The 18,104-nt window shown below is 43.0% G+C and overlaps 1 protein-coding gene across 2 annotated transcripts in view; it reads right to left on the reverse strand.

Moving 5' to 3' along the window:
* LOC144820631 (src substrate cortactin-like) overlaps window positions 1–18,104 on the reverse strand; it is a 186,473-nt gene that overhangs the window by 103,199 nt on the left and 65,170 nt on the right. For both annotated transcript variants that reach the window (XM_078677948.1, XM_078677949.1), the window contains exons 2-3: window positions 12,011–12,094; window positions 10,704–10,777 (exon numbers count right to left, since the gene is read on the reverse strand). In XM_078677948.1, the coding sequence (XP_078534074.1) occupies window positions 10,704–10,777; window positions 12,011–12,094 (158 nt within the window). The remainder of the gene's footprint in view (window positions 1–10,703; window positions 10,778–12,010; window positions 12,095–18,104) is intronic.

The following is an 18,104-nucleotide window of genomic DNA, read 5'->3' on the forward strand; positions in this document are numbered from 1 at the left end:
CAGACAGGCCAAAAAAAGTATGCAGAGAATGAGACTTACCAAGAACAAAGTGCACAACAAAAAAGAATACCAATAGACTTGTGAATACCCTTCTCCCACAGCGAAGGTATAATTAAGAGCACAGAATGCCATAATTTTGCTGTGAAGACCTTGACTAAAATGGTTTGGTGAAGTTCCCTTTATGCCATACTTGTGATGAAGAACCTGCATAGCTAAAGCCGGTGAGGAATACCACAAAATATGATATTCATGTGATGAAAATCTTAGTGTACTATGTACCTGCTCTGTAAAATATTGCATACAATACACCCATTGTTGTATGAAGGAGCACTGCAATACAGAATATCTCCAAAGAATATCAAGGACACAAATATCGGCTACATATTTTGTATGGAAAGAATAGAATAGGAACTTTGCATATTTTGAATGTAAACTACAACATGCAGAAATCGAAAAGATGAAAATTGTTAAATATATTGAATTTTAAATACCATTGTAACTTAAAAAATATATTAGCTTAAAAAAAGATGACATTTAAAAAATACATGTAATACAAAAAATACAGAATCACATTTTACAACTTACAAGACATAAAATAATATATATACTCTAAAATAAAAGTAAAATATAATAAATATAACTTATAAATACAGATATGAAATAATCATGACAAAAATAAACAATAAAACACTATATATAAAAAATACAAAAATACATATACAGCACATTTACAAATTAAAAAATATATATTAATAAAAATAATATTACTCTAAAAAAAATACATTACATTCAAATAACTTTTAAAATTAATTTACAGAAAATGTATCTTAAAAAAGTTAAAAAAAACTCTCACTAATAGAAGGATCAGATGTACAATTCCCACTCCAACATAAGCAACAGTAAGAAAGTGTTCGTCTTAGGAGTTGTTAGATTTACTATTATCACTCCAGCATAAGCAACAGTAAGGAAGGTTATATTAATGGAAAAAATATATATACACACATATATATATATATATATATATATATATATATATATATATATATATATATATATTCACTGAAAAAACCATAGGTTATAGACCATATATAGTTAGGAATTAGCATTTACAAAACCTTGAAAATTCACTGAAAAAACCATAGGTTATAGACCATATATAGTTAGGAATTAGCATTTAAAAAACCTTATTTTACTCACACAAAACCATTGAAATTCCATATATAGTTAGTTGCACTAACTATATATCGCGCACCCGCAATCCACTGCTGATCATGTCACATATTACATCATTCATGACATGGTCAGTGACATCACTGATGACATCACTGATGACATCTCAAATGACATCACTGATGACATCACTGATGACAACATCCAGTGACTGTATGTTTCTGTAAAGTTAAAATATGTCTTACATATTGAAGAATGAGTGGATGTATAAGTGTCTGGATGAAGGATTTAGTAGGTGCGTGACTGACTATGAGTGAGTGATTAAATGTGTCTCACTGAATGCATGGGTTAGTGACTAAACTGTCTTAATTTGTGCATCATTATGTCTGTTGTTCTGTAAACTGCTGCATGTGTTGATCATTAGCTATACGAGAGGCTATATGTGTTATTAATTGGTTGCCCAAGTATTTCTATGGGAGATTGAGTTTGTGTGGGGGTGGCTGGAAGGTGTGTGACTCTATGCATAGATGTGTGAGCAGTTTATTCACTAGGTGTATGAGTTCAAGAGTGCATGTGGAAACAGCTACATGGGCAGTTGACTGTGTGCATGAGTGTATTGATGAGTGAATGGATATCTCAATGCTACATGTCATAGTAAGTACATATGTAAAACACAGTACATGTGAGAGTTGGCATATATAAATAACTGTGCATGAGAGCCACTGAATGAGTGAGTGGTTGTATCGATCATTGTGAACTTGTATCAGGGATTGTATAAGAGAGTAAATATGTGTTAGTATATGTTTCAATAAGTAAGGTGTGTTTAACTGTATAGTTGAAGAAATGGAGGTGAGATTGTTTCTTTGCATGACTGACTGGGTGTGTGAGTAACTCCATGGATGAGTGGCAGTGTGTGAGTGTCTGTATACACTGAGTGTATCTAAGGTTATATTAGAGTCTGAAGAGGTTTATCGTATTAGCACAAGAATGATGTCAAATGAGATGTCATCAGTGATGTCATCAGTGATGTCATTTGAGATGTCATCAGTGATGTCATCAGTGATGTCACTGACCATGTCATGAATGATGTAATATGTGACATGATCAGCAGTGGATTGCGGGTGCGCGATATATAGTTAGTGCAACTAACTATATATGGAATTTCAATGGTTTTGTGTGAGTAAAATAAGGTTTTTTAAATGCTAATTCCTAACTATATATGGTCTATAACCTATGGTTTTTTCAGGGAATTTTCAAGGTTTTGTAAATGCTAATTCCTAACTATATATGGTCTATAACCTATGGTTTTTTCAGTGAATTTCAATGGTTTTTTAATAGCAAATATCATAAGCTGTCGAATGTCAAGTACGTGGTAAGTGAAAACATTTTCGTGTTTATGCACACTGATCTGCTTTGAATGGTGCCCCCCCCCCTCATTTCTATTAGGAGTACTCTCTCTTTGCAGATAGTGAAAGGTAGTTAACGCAGGCCTTTGCCCCCGTTGTAATCCGTCGTGCCTGCTTCTCTCTCCAAATGATTGATTGTTATCCAAGTATTTACTATTTTAGAATTAGTTCTCTTTGGTTCATTCTCTATTTACAAACAAACACAGAGTTGCAATACTCTGTTTAGTCTTTGCAGATAACGAAAAATCGTGTAAAAAAAAAGAAAAGGAATCGAGCAAAATCAGTAGGCCACTAATGGGATCTCTTTTTGACCTCGCTAAAATAGAAACATTAGGAACAACCCCTCATGACAAATACAAAACTAGTGAGATGAACTGAACTCCACACAATGATGGCTGCAAAACAGCTCGGCTCCGCCACCCACCCCGCCCAAAATAACGATAAAGAACGGCTGCCATGATTGGTTGCGGAATGACCACGACGGAGCTACGAAATGGTGCTGCTCCCATGCTAACCCCAGCTTCAGTCTGAAACATCCAGAAACACTGTAGACTACCAATTCGATCAGTTCCGGTAGCACCCCAATGTAACCCGGTAGAGAAGAACTAGCCCTCCCCTCTTTGACTGATGGTTCTTGTTGCCTGTCCCTTCTGTTGTCATTTAACAGAACTATTTAGCCTGCTGAAAGGGGTTGTGTTCCGACCGCTGGTTGGTGGAGACATTTTGACTATATTCTGTACCTGCGTTGTCGCGTAATGCGTCATATGACGCGCCGCGTTAGCGCATCCGGAAGTCATCCGGGGCGCGCAGCGCGTAACGTAAGCATAACAAGTCATGTGACTTGTTAATAAAACTTTTCATTGGTTCATTTTACTTTTCTTATTGTAATGATGAAAGGCTTGGTCATATGACCTAAAAATTACGCTTTTCATTACTTCCGAACATTATTTTTTCTTAAATATATGTTATAATGTTCCAGGCTAATGTACTTTCCCGGAAATTTTACAACTGTCCTGCAAGTAAAATATATTCTTTTTTCGAGAAAAAGAGCGTTTCTTCGTCCCATGACGGAGCCGTTGAGCAAAAGAGGGTCGACCTGCTGTCTTAGTCGCCGATACGCCTGAATATGAGATTCTTATCGATCACTTTATGTTGCAGGAATAGAAAACACAACAGCCCTTGACCATTTATCTTTACTGCGTTCCTTCGTATTATACCTTTTACCCTTCATGTAATTGGTCTGCTTTATTTCACTTGCCTTTTAATGATTCTAAAACAGTCACTATTATTAAAAACTTTACCAATGTATATACTACTACCATGTTTTCTTTTAAAAACCTTTATTGTGAAAATTTCATTATACAAATACGAGCCTATAACCACGTGGGCCTGCCACAGAGCAAACTGCAATCGTATATGATGAATAGACATTTACACTGTAGAGGAACGTAACGGGCGGGCCATTAGGTTGCAAGAACTAAGGTGTCTAACAGTTACGGAATCGGTGGACGTACATTTTATAATTAAAATACGACAGGGCCAGTTACAATAAAATTATCTAGATATACATTTGCGGGCAAGTACCATGGGTGACGTTAATTCGAACTTTCAACAGTACAGTAATCAATAACACATCAGAACTTAATATCAATAGGGATGTCGAAATAGTCAATCAATTCTCGTCCCCGCCCGCCATGTGCTTCAAAACTGCATACGTATCTCGTGATTTCAAGGTTCTGCAACCAGTACACAACAAGTAGTTACGAGTCCCATTTATTCCGGCGCCATTTTGGGCGAGGACGGGCAGGTCCAGGATATAGTCAAAATGTCTCTACCAACCATCGACTATGATGATGTTCATATGCTGTATTTATTAGAGTAACACTCATCTGTCCACATGAAATTAATTTCCCACAATCTAAACATGTCATTTTAATCTTTCCAAAGTTCTTCTAAATATTTGGGACCGTTTCCCTTGCCTCTGAAGCTCTCAGTGCCACTTCTTTGATGAATGTACTAGCAGGTCAGGGGTTCTCCTCCAAATCTCTTTTATGCAGCACTATAATTAATTGGTGCCACCTCTCCATATGACGATGCATGGTATAGTTACCACAACTATATTTTTTTTCGGTTCCTCTGGAGAGTTCATCGTGGCAGATGAAGCGTGTAACGTACCGGGCATTTACCTTTTTTTGCATGTACAGGAAAGGAAAAAAAAAATCGAGCGTCCGAGTTCTAAGGTGTCCCAGGGCCATTTTAGTGGACCAGGCCCAAATCCAAAGAACAGGCCGCCATTTTGAGAGTCCTCTTGCAGCCGCCTGTCGCTGTAGCATCAAGAGCAGCCGAAACTCAGCTGAATGGCAACTGAAACGGTAAAGGGGCGCCCCACTACAGCAGACGAGCCTCCACCTAGGAAGGCCCATTCACGCCGGCTCCCCCCCCCCTTCGGGCACCCCACGCCGTTATTCGGAGCAGTATTGTAGGATGGCCACACCAGTGCGGCAACTTGCTAGACATCACCTCGGTGGTAACCGAATCTCAACGCCTTGTGGTGTCTTCTATTCAAAAAACATTGTTATGCTGCCTTCGACCTATTCGCCGCAAGTGCGCACACAACTCAACTGCATAGCTTGCTAGACACCACCTCGGTGCCATCCGGATCTTGGAATGTCAGCACCTTTTGGTGTCTTCTCTTCAGAAAATATTGCTGCGCTGCCTTTGGCCCCATTCGCACATCAGTCCGCTACTGACGCCATCTCACAGGCTAATGGGGCGCCCCACGCCGACTTTCAGCATTGTAGAATGACCACACCAGTACAGCAACTTGCTAGACATCACCTCGGTGCCATCCGGATCTCGGCGCCCCACTGCAGATGAAGTGCCTCTCAACTATGAAACCACCACGGTGACATCCGGATCTTGGCGCGTTGTGCTGCCTTCGGCCTATTCGCACATCGGTCCGCTACTGACGCCATCTCACAGGCTAATGGGGCGACCCACGCCGAGTTTCAGCATTGTAGGATGACCACACCAGTACAGCAACTTGCTAGACATCACCTCGGTGCCATCCGAATCTTGGCATCTCAACGCCTAGTGGTATCTTCCATACAAAAAATATTGTTACGCTGCCTTTGGCCCCATTCGCACATCAGTCCGCAACTTAGACATCACCTCGGTGCCATCCGGATCTTGGCATCTCAGCGCCTTGTGGTGTCAGTCAGAAAATATTGTTGCGCTGCCTTTGGCCCCATTCGCACATCGGTCCGCTACTGACGCCATCTCACAGGCCAACGGGGCGCCCCACGCCGACTTTCAACATTGTAGGATGGCCACAGAAGTGCGACAACTTACTAGACACCACCTCGGTGCCATCCGGATCTTGGCGCGTTGTGCTGCCTTCGGCCTATTCGCACATCGGTCCGCTACTGACGCCATCTCACAGGCCAACGGGGCGCCCCACGCCGACTTTCAGCATTGTTGGATGGCCACACCAGTGCGGCAACTTACTAGACACCACCTCGGTGCCATCCGGATCTTGGCGCGTTGTGCTGCCTTCGGCCTATTCGCACATCGGTCCGCTACTGACGCAAACTCACAGGCCAACGGGGCGCCCCACGCCGACTTTCAGCATTGTAGGATGGCCACACCAGTGCTGCAACTTGCTGGACACCACCTCGGTGCCATCCGGATCTTGGCGCGTTGTATTGCCTTCGGCCTATTCGCACATCGGTCCGCTACTGACGCCGCCTCACGTGCCAACGTATTTTCTCCGCATTTTATACCCTATGCCGCATAACAGGTCATGTGACTTGTTTATAAAACTTTTCATTGGTTCATTTTACTTTTGGTTTCCTAATGATGGAAGGCTTGATCATATGACCTAAAAACAACACTTTTCATTGGATGAAAACTTTTTTTTTTTCCCCAAACGATGAAAGCCCCACCTTGTTTCTGGATGTTTCAGACTAAACTGGCGTCAGCATGAGAGCACCACCATCTCGTAGCTCCGTCGTGGTCATTCCGCGAGCAATCATGGCAGCCGCTCCCCACCAGAAGCCTGCAGGAGTCGGGGCCCCCAAAACTTTTGATGAATTCTCAAGGCGGAGGGGACGCTTTCGAGAATGGGGTCCAAGACCTAGCAGACAAGCGTCCGATTTCCAAGGTGTCCCAGGGCCATTTCAGTAGACCAGGCCCAAAAAGGAAAGAGCCTGCCGCCATTTTGAGAGTCCTGTGACAGCCGCCTATCGCTGCACCGCAAGAGTGGGCGCAACTCAGCTGAATTGCGGCTTTTGACACAGTGGACCAAAAACGGACGGAATGGCAACTGAAACGGTAAAGGGGCGCCCCACTACAACAGATGACACTCCACCTGGAGAGGCCCGTTCACGCCGCCTCCCCCGGGGCGCCCCACGCCGTTATTCGGAGAAGCATTGTAGGATACCAAAACCAGTGCGGCAACTTACTGGACATCACCTTGGTGCCATCGTTCTGCTGCCTTGGAACTATTCGCACAACAGTTTGCTACTGATGACCCACCCCCCGCGACGCCCCACGCCGTTATTTGCTGGGTGGCAACTTACTAGACATCACTTTCGTGTCATCTAGATTTCGGCGCGTTCTGCTGCCTTGGAACTATTCGCACAACAGTTTGCTACTGATGACCCACCCCCGCGACGCCCCACGCCGGAAATCTGGATGTTGTGCTGCGTTGGGACTATTCGCACAGCCGACCGCTACTTCGTTGTTTTTCCCTAAAAATGTTTATATGTTATTACTATTTTTGTTTTCTTGTATATATTTATAAATTATTAAAGTTTTATAATCTTACTACTTTGTCGGAGTGCTATATATTTTTAATGTGACACATAATTGTAAAAACTTTGATGTACAAAGAGTCATCCCTGGAATCTTCCGCTTCGCGCTCGGTCCCCTCCCCAATCACAATACAGGATGGTTTTCAGATAATAGCAACGCTTCTGCTGTGACGGATCTCATCGAGTGTGGGCCTTGATCTACTATAACTCCTTTGAAGAGGGGTGATTCTTTACAGCTGTGGCCATGAACTACATCTGCAGGGCTAGCTGATAGCCTAGGACCGGCCTGGACAATCGGACACAGAGGAAAAGGAGTGTCAGACGGTGCGGTAGTGAATAGGGCGAAAGGGAGGTGTCGGGCGGGCACAGGGTGTGATTCTCAGGGAAGAGCAGCGCAGATGGGGGGAGGTTTATTACCCATGCATAAGACAGAGAGCGGGGGTGACCACTGCCTGGGTGAGATGCTTGCGAGGGTGGGGAGCCATGCTAAGGATCGACAGCGTGCACAGAGTGGGTCTGGTCAAGGCATCTAAAATGGCTGCCGTGCACGACAAAAGTGTGGCATTTGAAAAAAGACAAGATGGCGCAGACAATGTTTTTCAACACTTCCTGATTTCCTTCGAATCGAACGTTAACAGACGTTGGGGCATATTACCAAAGTTAAGCGATATTTATCCCTAACGATGCATTGCAAAGATTTTTTTACCGTCAGAAATTATCGCAGATAAACCTTGCTATTATCAAGGTTTATCGCAAATACGATAAAAAACGACCGCAATGCATTAATATCGCTGAAAACTCAGCGATATTCATGCATTACCGAGCTAATGCTCTTAGCCATGTTATCCACCTCCCATTGGATAACATGGCTAAGAACTGCTCAGGGCAGCTGTTACTTTTTGGAGATATTCGCGCTTATCTCGAATATTTCCAAAAGTTGATAATAGGAGATAGCGATGTTAGCGACTGTTTCCAGTCGCTAACATCTTGGCATGCCCACTTTGCATGTCATTAGTGATAAATATCACTCACATGCAAAGTGGGGCCCAAGATGGTCGCTATCTCCTACTAGCCGTCGCTAACTGGTGTTAGCAACAGCTAGGTAATACAGATATAATTTTATCTCCGCGAAGCGGAGCGCTGTTACAGATATATATCTTGTTTTTGAACGTTAATTTCTCAAAATGCACTGAAGCACATATATTGAGACCTAGTAAAGGCACATCGGGCTACCAGTCCCTAATATTTTACCAAGTTTCGTGCAAATCCATTCAGCCGTTCGATTATTATTATTTTTTTTTTTTTTTGCCCCGCGGGGCCCTTTTAAAACCTCCACATCAAACCTAGGGGGTCAGCGAGGATCTACTATGCCCCCTTATGGTCATTTGCCCCTTCGCTTTGGCCTCCTCTTGTCTCTCGATCCTACCGAGAGACAAGATGGCGGCCGCTACGTACTGTTTGGAATGTTTACAGACACCGGAGAGCCAATCAGCTTCGCTTCGCAAAGCTCCGTAACGCGAAAAGTACGCGAAGCGGTGCGCTGTTACAGATATATATCTTTTTTTGAACGTTAATTTCTCAAAATCCACTGAAGCACATATATTGAGACCTAGCAAAGGCACATCGGGCTACCAGTCCCTACAATTTTGCCAAGTTTCGTGCAAATCCATTCAGCCGTTCGATTATTATTATTATTATTTTTTTTTTGCCCCGCGGGGCCCTTTTAAAACCTCCACATCAAACCTAGGGGGTCAGCGAGGATCTACTATTCCCCCTTATGGTCATTTGCCCCTTCGCTTTGGCCTCCTCTTGTCTCTCGATCCTACCGAGAGACAAGATGGCGGCCGCTACGGACTGTTTGGAATGTTGACAGACGCCGGAGAACCAATCAGCTTCGCTTCACAAAGCTCCGTTGCGCGAAAAGTACGCGTCCTGGAGCGCTGCCCGGTCCGCTGTTACAGATATATATCTTTTTTTAAACGTTAATTTCTCAAAATCCACTGTAGCACATATATTGAGACCTACAAAAGGCACATCGGGCTACCAGTCCCTACAATTTTGCCAAGTTTCGTGCAAATCCATTCAGCCGTTCGGGCTAAAAGTGAGGCCAACCGCCCTATGGAAAACTCAATGTTAAAAACACGTTTTGGGACCCCCCTTTTTTCTCGACCCCCCCTGGACGAACCCCCCCCCAATTTTCAGGGGCTGCTCAGAAACAAAATGTGCCATTTTCCTGAAAATTTCAGCCAATTCCGTCCACAAACGCCAAAGTTATTAGACATAGAATTTTCAAAAAACCCATAGAGAAAAAATCCTAACTATATATACCTACTGGCGACCGCCAGTAGGTAATATATATATACACACACACACACACATATATATATATACATACATATATACACACACATATATATATATATACACATACATACATACACACATATATATATACACAAATATATATAACAAAAAAATTATTTTAACAGATGTATTAAAACCTACAGAATTAACATTAGTACATTGGCAATTACATACATAGATTGTTTTTTAAAACACTTTCCAGCCTACTTCAAATATTCATCACCAATAAAAACAAAATAAAATAATGCTTGAAAAATTTAACAATACACATTAACATAAAAAATAATACTAAAACATACATTATTATATAAAAACCCAAACCAAAATACAATTCAATAATATATAAACTACTAAAAACAATTAAATTATTTACGAAATCAAAAATCTTATTAACAATTACATTTAATTGCCAATGTCTTTCACATTATATAATAATGTTTAAATAAAATAATTTACATAATTATATATCAAATTAACAAATTAAAAATAAAATGTTAATATTAAAAGCTTCCCACCTTATTCCCCAACAAATCTAAAAACCTGCCAATAAATACATTTAAATAAAATGAAATATGTTTAAATATAGTATCAAATCAAAAATAGAATAAACTATTCCAAAAATATTAAAATAATAATGCCTTATAACATAAAAACTGATACATCACAACAAAGTAATTACAAAACAATATTATAGACACATATTTAAAAACAAAAAACGATACACAGTACCTTAAAAATATGATATTCCAACCTGCAATATTCTGTCCTACTATATTTGTGCCAATCAAAACTTTTGAAAATACATTAAGGTCACCCATCACACCCGTTTTACAATTCCTAGTTTACAGATCTTGTACTATATACCGTAGTGCAATATCTTTATTTTATAGCTATGTGCTGAAAATCACAATATGACACAAGAACTACGGTGAGGAATTATTTCACTTACTTGATATGTTGAGGACGTCCTGAACCCTCAATTGTTTTAGCCCCCCATCTCTGCTCCTGCTCCGAGATATCATTCTGCAAAAAAATAAATACCCGAAAGTCAAACAAGCAGATACTGAGAATCACACATGAACCACTTCTTTAGTGAACAGCATAGATGAAGCCCATGTTGGTATTAGTAAAAATTCTAGTTACTAATAGTAGCAATAACAACACTAATAAGTAACTTTTACTGAAATTAGCAGAACCTCATTCAATGGGTACTACTGACTGACGGATATTGGCACAATCAGCACCCGTATGTCCCATCCAGGGAACAGCAGCACAAAGAAGTCACGGTCATCAGCAGCAAAAGTGAGAAACTTATTTAGATGGCAAAAGACCCCTTATAAATAAATAAATCACATACACTGGGACGACATACTCCAAAGCAAATCATACTACTCAAAGCGGCACCAGAGCCGCATAAACGGGCACCAGCAGCACCACTTACACATAGATCCAGAGCTCAGCAGTAAAGGCAAGTTACTGTTACTGGGGCCATCTGCACTAAAGGTTCAAAGACACTGGCACCAGCATTATAGTACGTTATTGTGAATTATGGCTACTGGCACCAGAAGCAGCTCTAGAAAGTCCCTGTTAGAGGGGCTAGCAGCAACGGCGAGTCACTTATGCTGAGACAGGCATCACAAGTGAATTCTAGGTATTAAAAGCAGATACACCAGTGAGTCAAGAGTCACTGGTAACAGCAGCACCAGCGAGTTACAGCCACTGGGACCAGTTAGGTCAGCGAGGCTTTCGTTCAACTCTAGCAGCACTGTATTCACTTCTAGGCAGACTGTATTCACTTCTAGAGAAACCTGTAGCAGCAATATTAATTCAGTGACACTGGGACTAGCAGCACCAGTAAGTCACTGATACTGAGAAAAACAGAACAACTGACTCATTGATACTGGGACCAGTGAGTGGGTTGAACAGCCCCAGTACGTAAGTGATAGTCAGTCCTACTGGATTCTGTGCTTGAAAAATATACAAATACTTACAAAAGACTGTGTAAGATAATTATGTTGGGAAGGCTGAAAAGAAGAATGTTTGGGCTAGTAGAGGTAGTAGGAAGAGTAGTAATACTTTATTCGGTGACCATGCACCATCAAAGTATGCATACACAATATAATAACAGAGCAGTATATGAACTCCTGCTTATTTGCAGACAAGAGTTTTATTTAAGGCAGTATCTTCCTCACATCTGGTGTGGTAAAGTGCTAAGTCCACCCCTTCCTTTGGACAAAAGTAAATATCTGGACTTACCACAAAATCAGGGTCTGTGTCCCAATCGTCACCAGCTGACTCCACCTTTGCAGACACATTGTGTCCAACAACTGACTTCCACATCTGTAAAGGAAAGAGAAGCAAAATAGAGTGAGTAATGACCCAACTACTAGCACATCTGAAAGACTGGTCAGGGAACTAATATCCTACACTTCGTAAGTTAAATATTGTCACATCCAGGAGGAAAAGGAGCGGACTGTGGTCTAGGTCTACTCCAGAAAATGTCAAGCAATGTTGCCTTTGGGGGAGAGAAGAACTGGTAAAATCCAACCCTTAGTGTCCCAACTGATGCCACAGCTGGAAGAAAAATTAATGCAGATGAGCGTTAGCATAGGACGTCACTAAATAATTCTGTTGGGAAAGCTATCTCCATTTCTTGTACTCCTTTTTTTAAAATGTATTCTGACACTGATCTGCCTCTGTTACCATGAGCAGATAGAGCTACGATAAAACCTATGTAAAACAAATGTAAGATTCTGTGAAGATGTTATTGGAAGGTTTCAGTTCAGTGGATACGCTTTACAGATAGTTAAGACAGTACAAACATATCTGCATATCACAAACACTCAAGAGGCGGAATACAGGGCATCCTGACTGTGTCTGGAGTGGATAACGGGCTCTCCACTGCCCAAAGGCCCTCGAGTGAGTGGAGGAGGGGGCTGTCGGATCTCGTGAAGTGGTTATACCCTTGGCCATTTTTTCATACAATCCAGATGCAAGATAAAGTGAGCAGGGCAACATCCCCCAACCGTCTTGAGATCCTTTCCTGCAAATGTAAATGGATTAGGGGATGAAATTAAAAGAGGGGTGGTATTGCAATACATTAAGTGACGGACACCCGATATCCTCCTGCTACAAGAAACTCATATACAGGGAACGTCCTACTGTGCATACAAAAGATGGGGCTATCATCTAGTTGCACATGCGGGGTACTCCAGAGATTCAAGAGGGGTGGGTATTTTTCTACGCAGGTCCTTTCCATTTACGATACGGGCAGTGACGCACATCCCTCTCGATCGCTTTGTGACCCCATCAGGGAACTGGGAAGGTAGACTATTACATATTGTATCACTGTACATTCCCGCATGGCTCCATTCCCCCTCACTGGCCGAGTTGGGTGCTCATTCAGTGTAGCTGCCACAGGGTGAGCTATTAGTTGGGGGAGATTGCAATGCAGCCCTGAATGGAGAAATGGACCGTTGGCCAACCAGACAAAAAGACAGTACAGGGAATGCACTGGCTGAGTTCCTGTCAGCAATCGGCATTGTGGATGTGTGGCATGTGCGCAATCCTTCTACCCGACAATATACCACCCACTCAAGTGTACATGGAAGTTTGTCTCGTATAGACTATGTATTCGGGTTGGTAGACCAGCTATCGCAGTTTCTGGAGGCAACCCTCTTCCCACTGGGTATTTCTGATCACTCTCCAATCAGTGTAACCTATAGAGAAATACACCAATCAGGAGAAACTACATATCATTTAATCCATGGTACCTCAAAACTTCATCTATTAGGGAAGACTTATTGAAAACTTCAATTAATTATTTTGAAGGAAATAAGGGGTTGGTAGATTCGCACCAAACCCTGTGGAGGCCTATAAGGCTGTAATTAGAGGTCAGTGAGTCTCCTAAATTGCTGTTCATTTAAAGGAAAAGATAAGGGAGCTAGCTCACAGTATTAGAAGAGTGTAGGAAGCTGGCTCTGTATATACTATACAAAAGTGAGGTATAGTGTGTGCAGAGTCCAGTGGAACACAAAAGGTAGTCAGAGGTAAAGTAGATAGCACCTCACTCTCTATTTGATATAGTGTGGTCGAGCAGTAAGGCTTTATCAAAGGGCAGTGTTAAGCATTTGTTGTACAGACTCACTCAGCAAATGAATTCACACACTCAAAGACTAAACTTCAGACCAATTGTCTTTGTATAAAAAATATTCCTTTAGTTATTTCATTTCCTAGAACCAAACAAGCCTGGCACAGGTAAGTGATAAAAACTTTGCAGCTATATACAGCTGTAACACAGTTTAGATTGCAATTGTATATGCCCTTTGTTTTGATTTACAATGCTTTGGAAATACAGTACTTATACTTTGAATGGGCTTTTTAGTAAAATGGCCAGTACATTACTTTCAGATTACTGTTCTTACACAGTGTAGTATACCTGGATACTACACTGGGACATTTCCTGTAAAGTATACCTGGATACTACACTGGGACATTTCCTGTAAACAGGTAAGTAAAAGTGTTTTTGTTATTTAGCACAGTTGTAAAAGAATTTATTAGATTTTCCAACTCCACACTTAGAAACTTTTCATAGAAAAACAGTCAATGTTATCCTATGGAGGGAAATAGTGTTATCGGTTCAAAGGAAAGTACTTTGTTGTGGGAGTTGGTATTCTGGGGTTAGACTCGGGGGTCCCCCAGGGTCAAGGATGCACTCTTGTTACACCCAGGGCGGCACTAGGGCGTCCGGGTGCAGAGTGCTGAGGCCCAATGTTATCCAATGGGGGTTAGGGGGCCTCCGGTTGGTGGCCGCTGACGGGCAGGCCACTGGTTTGTGGGAGCAAAGCTCCTGGACTTAAGCTCAGGGCAAATGGGGGTTTAGGCCAGCACAAATGATGCACCCTCAGCGGCACTGGGGCGGCCAGGTGCAGAGTGCTGTTTTGGCATTGGGTGCCCAGTAGCTTTCAATGGGGAGTCTCCGGTTTGCAAAAGCACTGCAGGCTCGGGGACGAAGTTCTTCTGGGTGTCACCACCACTTGGAAAGGTAAGTTGGGATGTTGGGGGTTGGTTAGGCACCATCGGTTGGGCCGCCCAAGGCCGTGGGGCGTCGGGTGCAGAGGTGCCTTTTAGGGCCAGATCGTCTTACCAGCTCCTGGTCGTGGTTGGGGGTCCTTCCGGTTTGAGGCTGCAGGAGTCAGTTGGAGGCTTGAGGTAGGTCAGGGGTCACCGGATCTTGGGTCAGGATTGCCGGGGAGACCTCCTTTGGTGTTGGGCCACTCGAACTCGGACCATGGCAGTCGATGCAGAGTGGTGCAAACTTGTGGATCCTTGCGGAGCTGGAGTCTGTTGTTTCAACAAATCCGGTGTTCACGGGAGACAGAGTCTTTGGGATTGAAGACAGGCAGGTCCCTCTGGGTTTCTCGAGGTTGCTGGCTGCAGGACACACAGGGATTTTGCTGGAGCAGGTTCGAGGTGGGGATGGGCCGTTAGGGTTGGGGCCAAGTCAGTGGGCGTCCTCCTCCTGTTAGCTCCGCCACAGCTGTTCGGTCCTTCTTTTTCATTTCTTCTTCTGGTTTCTGGTCTGCCTTCGTGGTTAAGGGCTGCCCCTTAAATACAGTATTTAGGGGGCATTTTAGGGGTCTCCAGGTCAGTAGCCAATGGGCTACTGATCTTAGGGTAACTTTCCCCTTATTGTGCTCGCCCCACGTGGGAGAGTGAGCCCAATCCCTAATCCTAATAGGGGAGCAGATGGCAGGCACTGAAGAGTGGGCTTCACCTCGCCTCCCCCACCTGAGGGGTGGGATTGGCAGAGATTGGCACATCTTCTGGGCTGGCTAATTGTTCCTACCTGTCTGCCCACCGAAAAGGAGGGGAGACAGGAAGGGGGCTGCTCCTGATAGCAGGAGAGGCTGGGGGTCGCATTACAAAGGCTTCCAGGCCTTTGAAGCTCTCCTGCCACAAATGGCTCTTCCTGGCCTGTGGAGGTGTGAACACCTCTGCCCAGGAAAGGCTTTGTTTCTGGGCTCAGGGAGCGAGGGCTCCCACCCTAGGGGTCCACAAACATGTCTCATGGTGTCAGGCTGGTGTGTATCACTCAGGGAACCCACCAGAGGCTGGTCGTTTTTCAGGGGGCATCTCTAAGATGCCCTAGGAGTGCATTTGTCATTAAATCTCACACTGGCATTAGTGTGGGTTTGATGTGCTGAGAAGTATGATACCACACTTCTCAGTTTTCAGTGTAGCCATTATGGTGCTGTGGAGTTCATAATGACAAACTCCCAGGCACCATATACTCTTAATGGCAGCACTGCACTTACAATGTCTAAGAATGCACTTAGACACTGTTGGGGTCCAGGGCTCATGGGCCTGTACCGTCACCGTTGGTATAGAGCACCCAGCTAGAGGTGTGACTGATCTATGCCAGGGCAGTGGGTTGAGCATGGCACACAGGGATGTGTGCTATATTGACTCTTTACTTTGTTCTGCACCAAAACACGCAGCCTGCAAAGACAGTGTGTGAGTGTAAAGGTACAGGACCTCTAAGGGTGGCACAATAAGTGCTGCAGCCCTTAGAGGCCTTCCCTGGCTACCTGTGGTACCATTTACCAGGGACTGAATTGTGGCCAGAGAGTGCCAATTGGGTGTATAGGGTACAGTTTTGGGGAAAGAACACAGGCCCTGGGAACCTGATTAGCAGGGACCCAGGCACATCAAGTCAAAGTGCATCAGTAGTCTGGCAAAATGTGGGGTGTTACTGCAACAGAAACCCAGCTCCCTCCAAAGAGGAGATTAGGAAACTGGAATCTGAACTGCTGCTGTCAGATACCCCAGAAGTGCAACATAGGCTACAGATTAAGCAGAAGAAGTATAGGGATATAGCCAGGGAACAAGCCAGAGCACATAACCGTGCGACCTTACACCAACTCTAAGGAGTGGGTGAAAGAGCAAGTAAATTGCTGGTGTGGCTGGACAGAAGGGAGCACGCTTCTAGATGGGTATTCAAAGTCACTTCAGAAGTGGGGGTACAATTCAGAGACAGACAGGGAATAGCGGATGCCTTTGCAGCCTACTATCGACAACTGTACACGTCGTCAACTCAAATTATCCAGGTAGAGGCGCAGGAACTCCTATGCACTCTCAATGTACTCTCCTTCGAAAAGACAGATAGAGACAGTCTAGAGCTAGAGCTTACAGAAAGCGAAGTGACACAGGCAATTCAGGCATTGAAAACTGGGAAAGCAATGTGCCCAATGGCCGCCAATTGGACTATATAAGGTAACAGCCTCCACATCTGCATCATATATATTACAAATGTTCCAGGAGAGTATCAAAGTGGGGAAGCTGCCTGAGAGCCAGAGGCTGGCCAATACCATCGTAATCTATAAAGATGGCAAGTCACCAGACGACTGCTCGTCGTACAGACTGATATTGAGCAGAGGTGAAGATCTTAGTCAAGATCCTGGCGACTCGCCTGGCCCTGTTGATGCATAAGTTGGTGATGGAGCGAGATAGAAAACAAAATTTTGTTTAAACTCGCAAAGTCACATTTCCATAACATGAATAATAATATTAATAATTTGTGATGTATCGTGTTAATACAACCTAGATTAAACTTTACACATGGGGGGACTAACATGTGTGCTCATAAACGTGCATAAATGTTGCATCTTTTTGTTCGTGCAAAATAATAAAAATAATTTGTTGTTTTCGTTTTTGTCATTACTAACTGCAGCAAACTTAAAAGAAGCATGTGCTTATTTTGCTTTTCCTTGTCTATGTGATGTCATTTCTACTATTCTAGGTGCACATAAGTTTCATGGATTAATGAAGACTGGTAGATATAAACGCTGCTTTATTTGTTTGCATTTGCTAGGTAACATTAGACTAATCGGGAGGGTTAATTAATTAGTAAACTTAGGGTGGATACAGAATCAACATTATTTCTTTTATTAATACTTTTCTTGTTTTTGTTTATTACTAGAAAGCATAAGTTGCCTACTTTTGGGCCTAGTTTGCTCGAGTTTGCTAAAGCTGAATTTTACTTCTGCACAAGTCACGAGAAGCCCATTCTGAAAAAGTGTTCGTCAAAGCTGCATTCACTAAGCAAATCTGACATGCTGTCACCATTTTGTCGGACGTGGCCAAGGTCGGAAGCAAGTGATAAAGGACAATTTTGTCAGCTCTAACTTGGCACCCGCGGAAATGAAATGAACACTGTGAGAACATTAATTTACAATTGTTGCAAACCAAGGAAGCTCCTGGTTGCATTGGGAAAAGACAATGGTCTTTAAGAAACGTGACCTAATGGAACTTTTGAAATGTGGGTGACATGTCACTTGTCACTCTCAAC

The sequence above is a fragment of the Lissotriton helveticus genome, chromosome 1_1 (genome assembly GCF_964261635.1).
Source record: "Lissotriton helveticus chromosome 1_1, aLisHel1.1, whole genome shotgun sequence".
Lineage (NCBI taxonomy): Eukaryota > Metazoa > Chordata > Amphibia > Caudata > Salamandridae > Lissotriton > Lissotriton helveticus.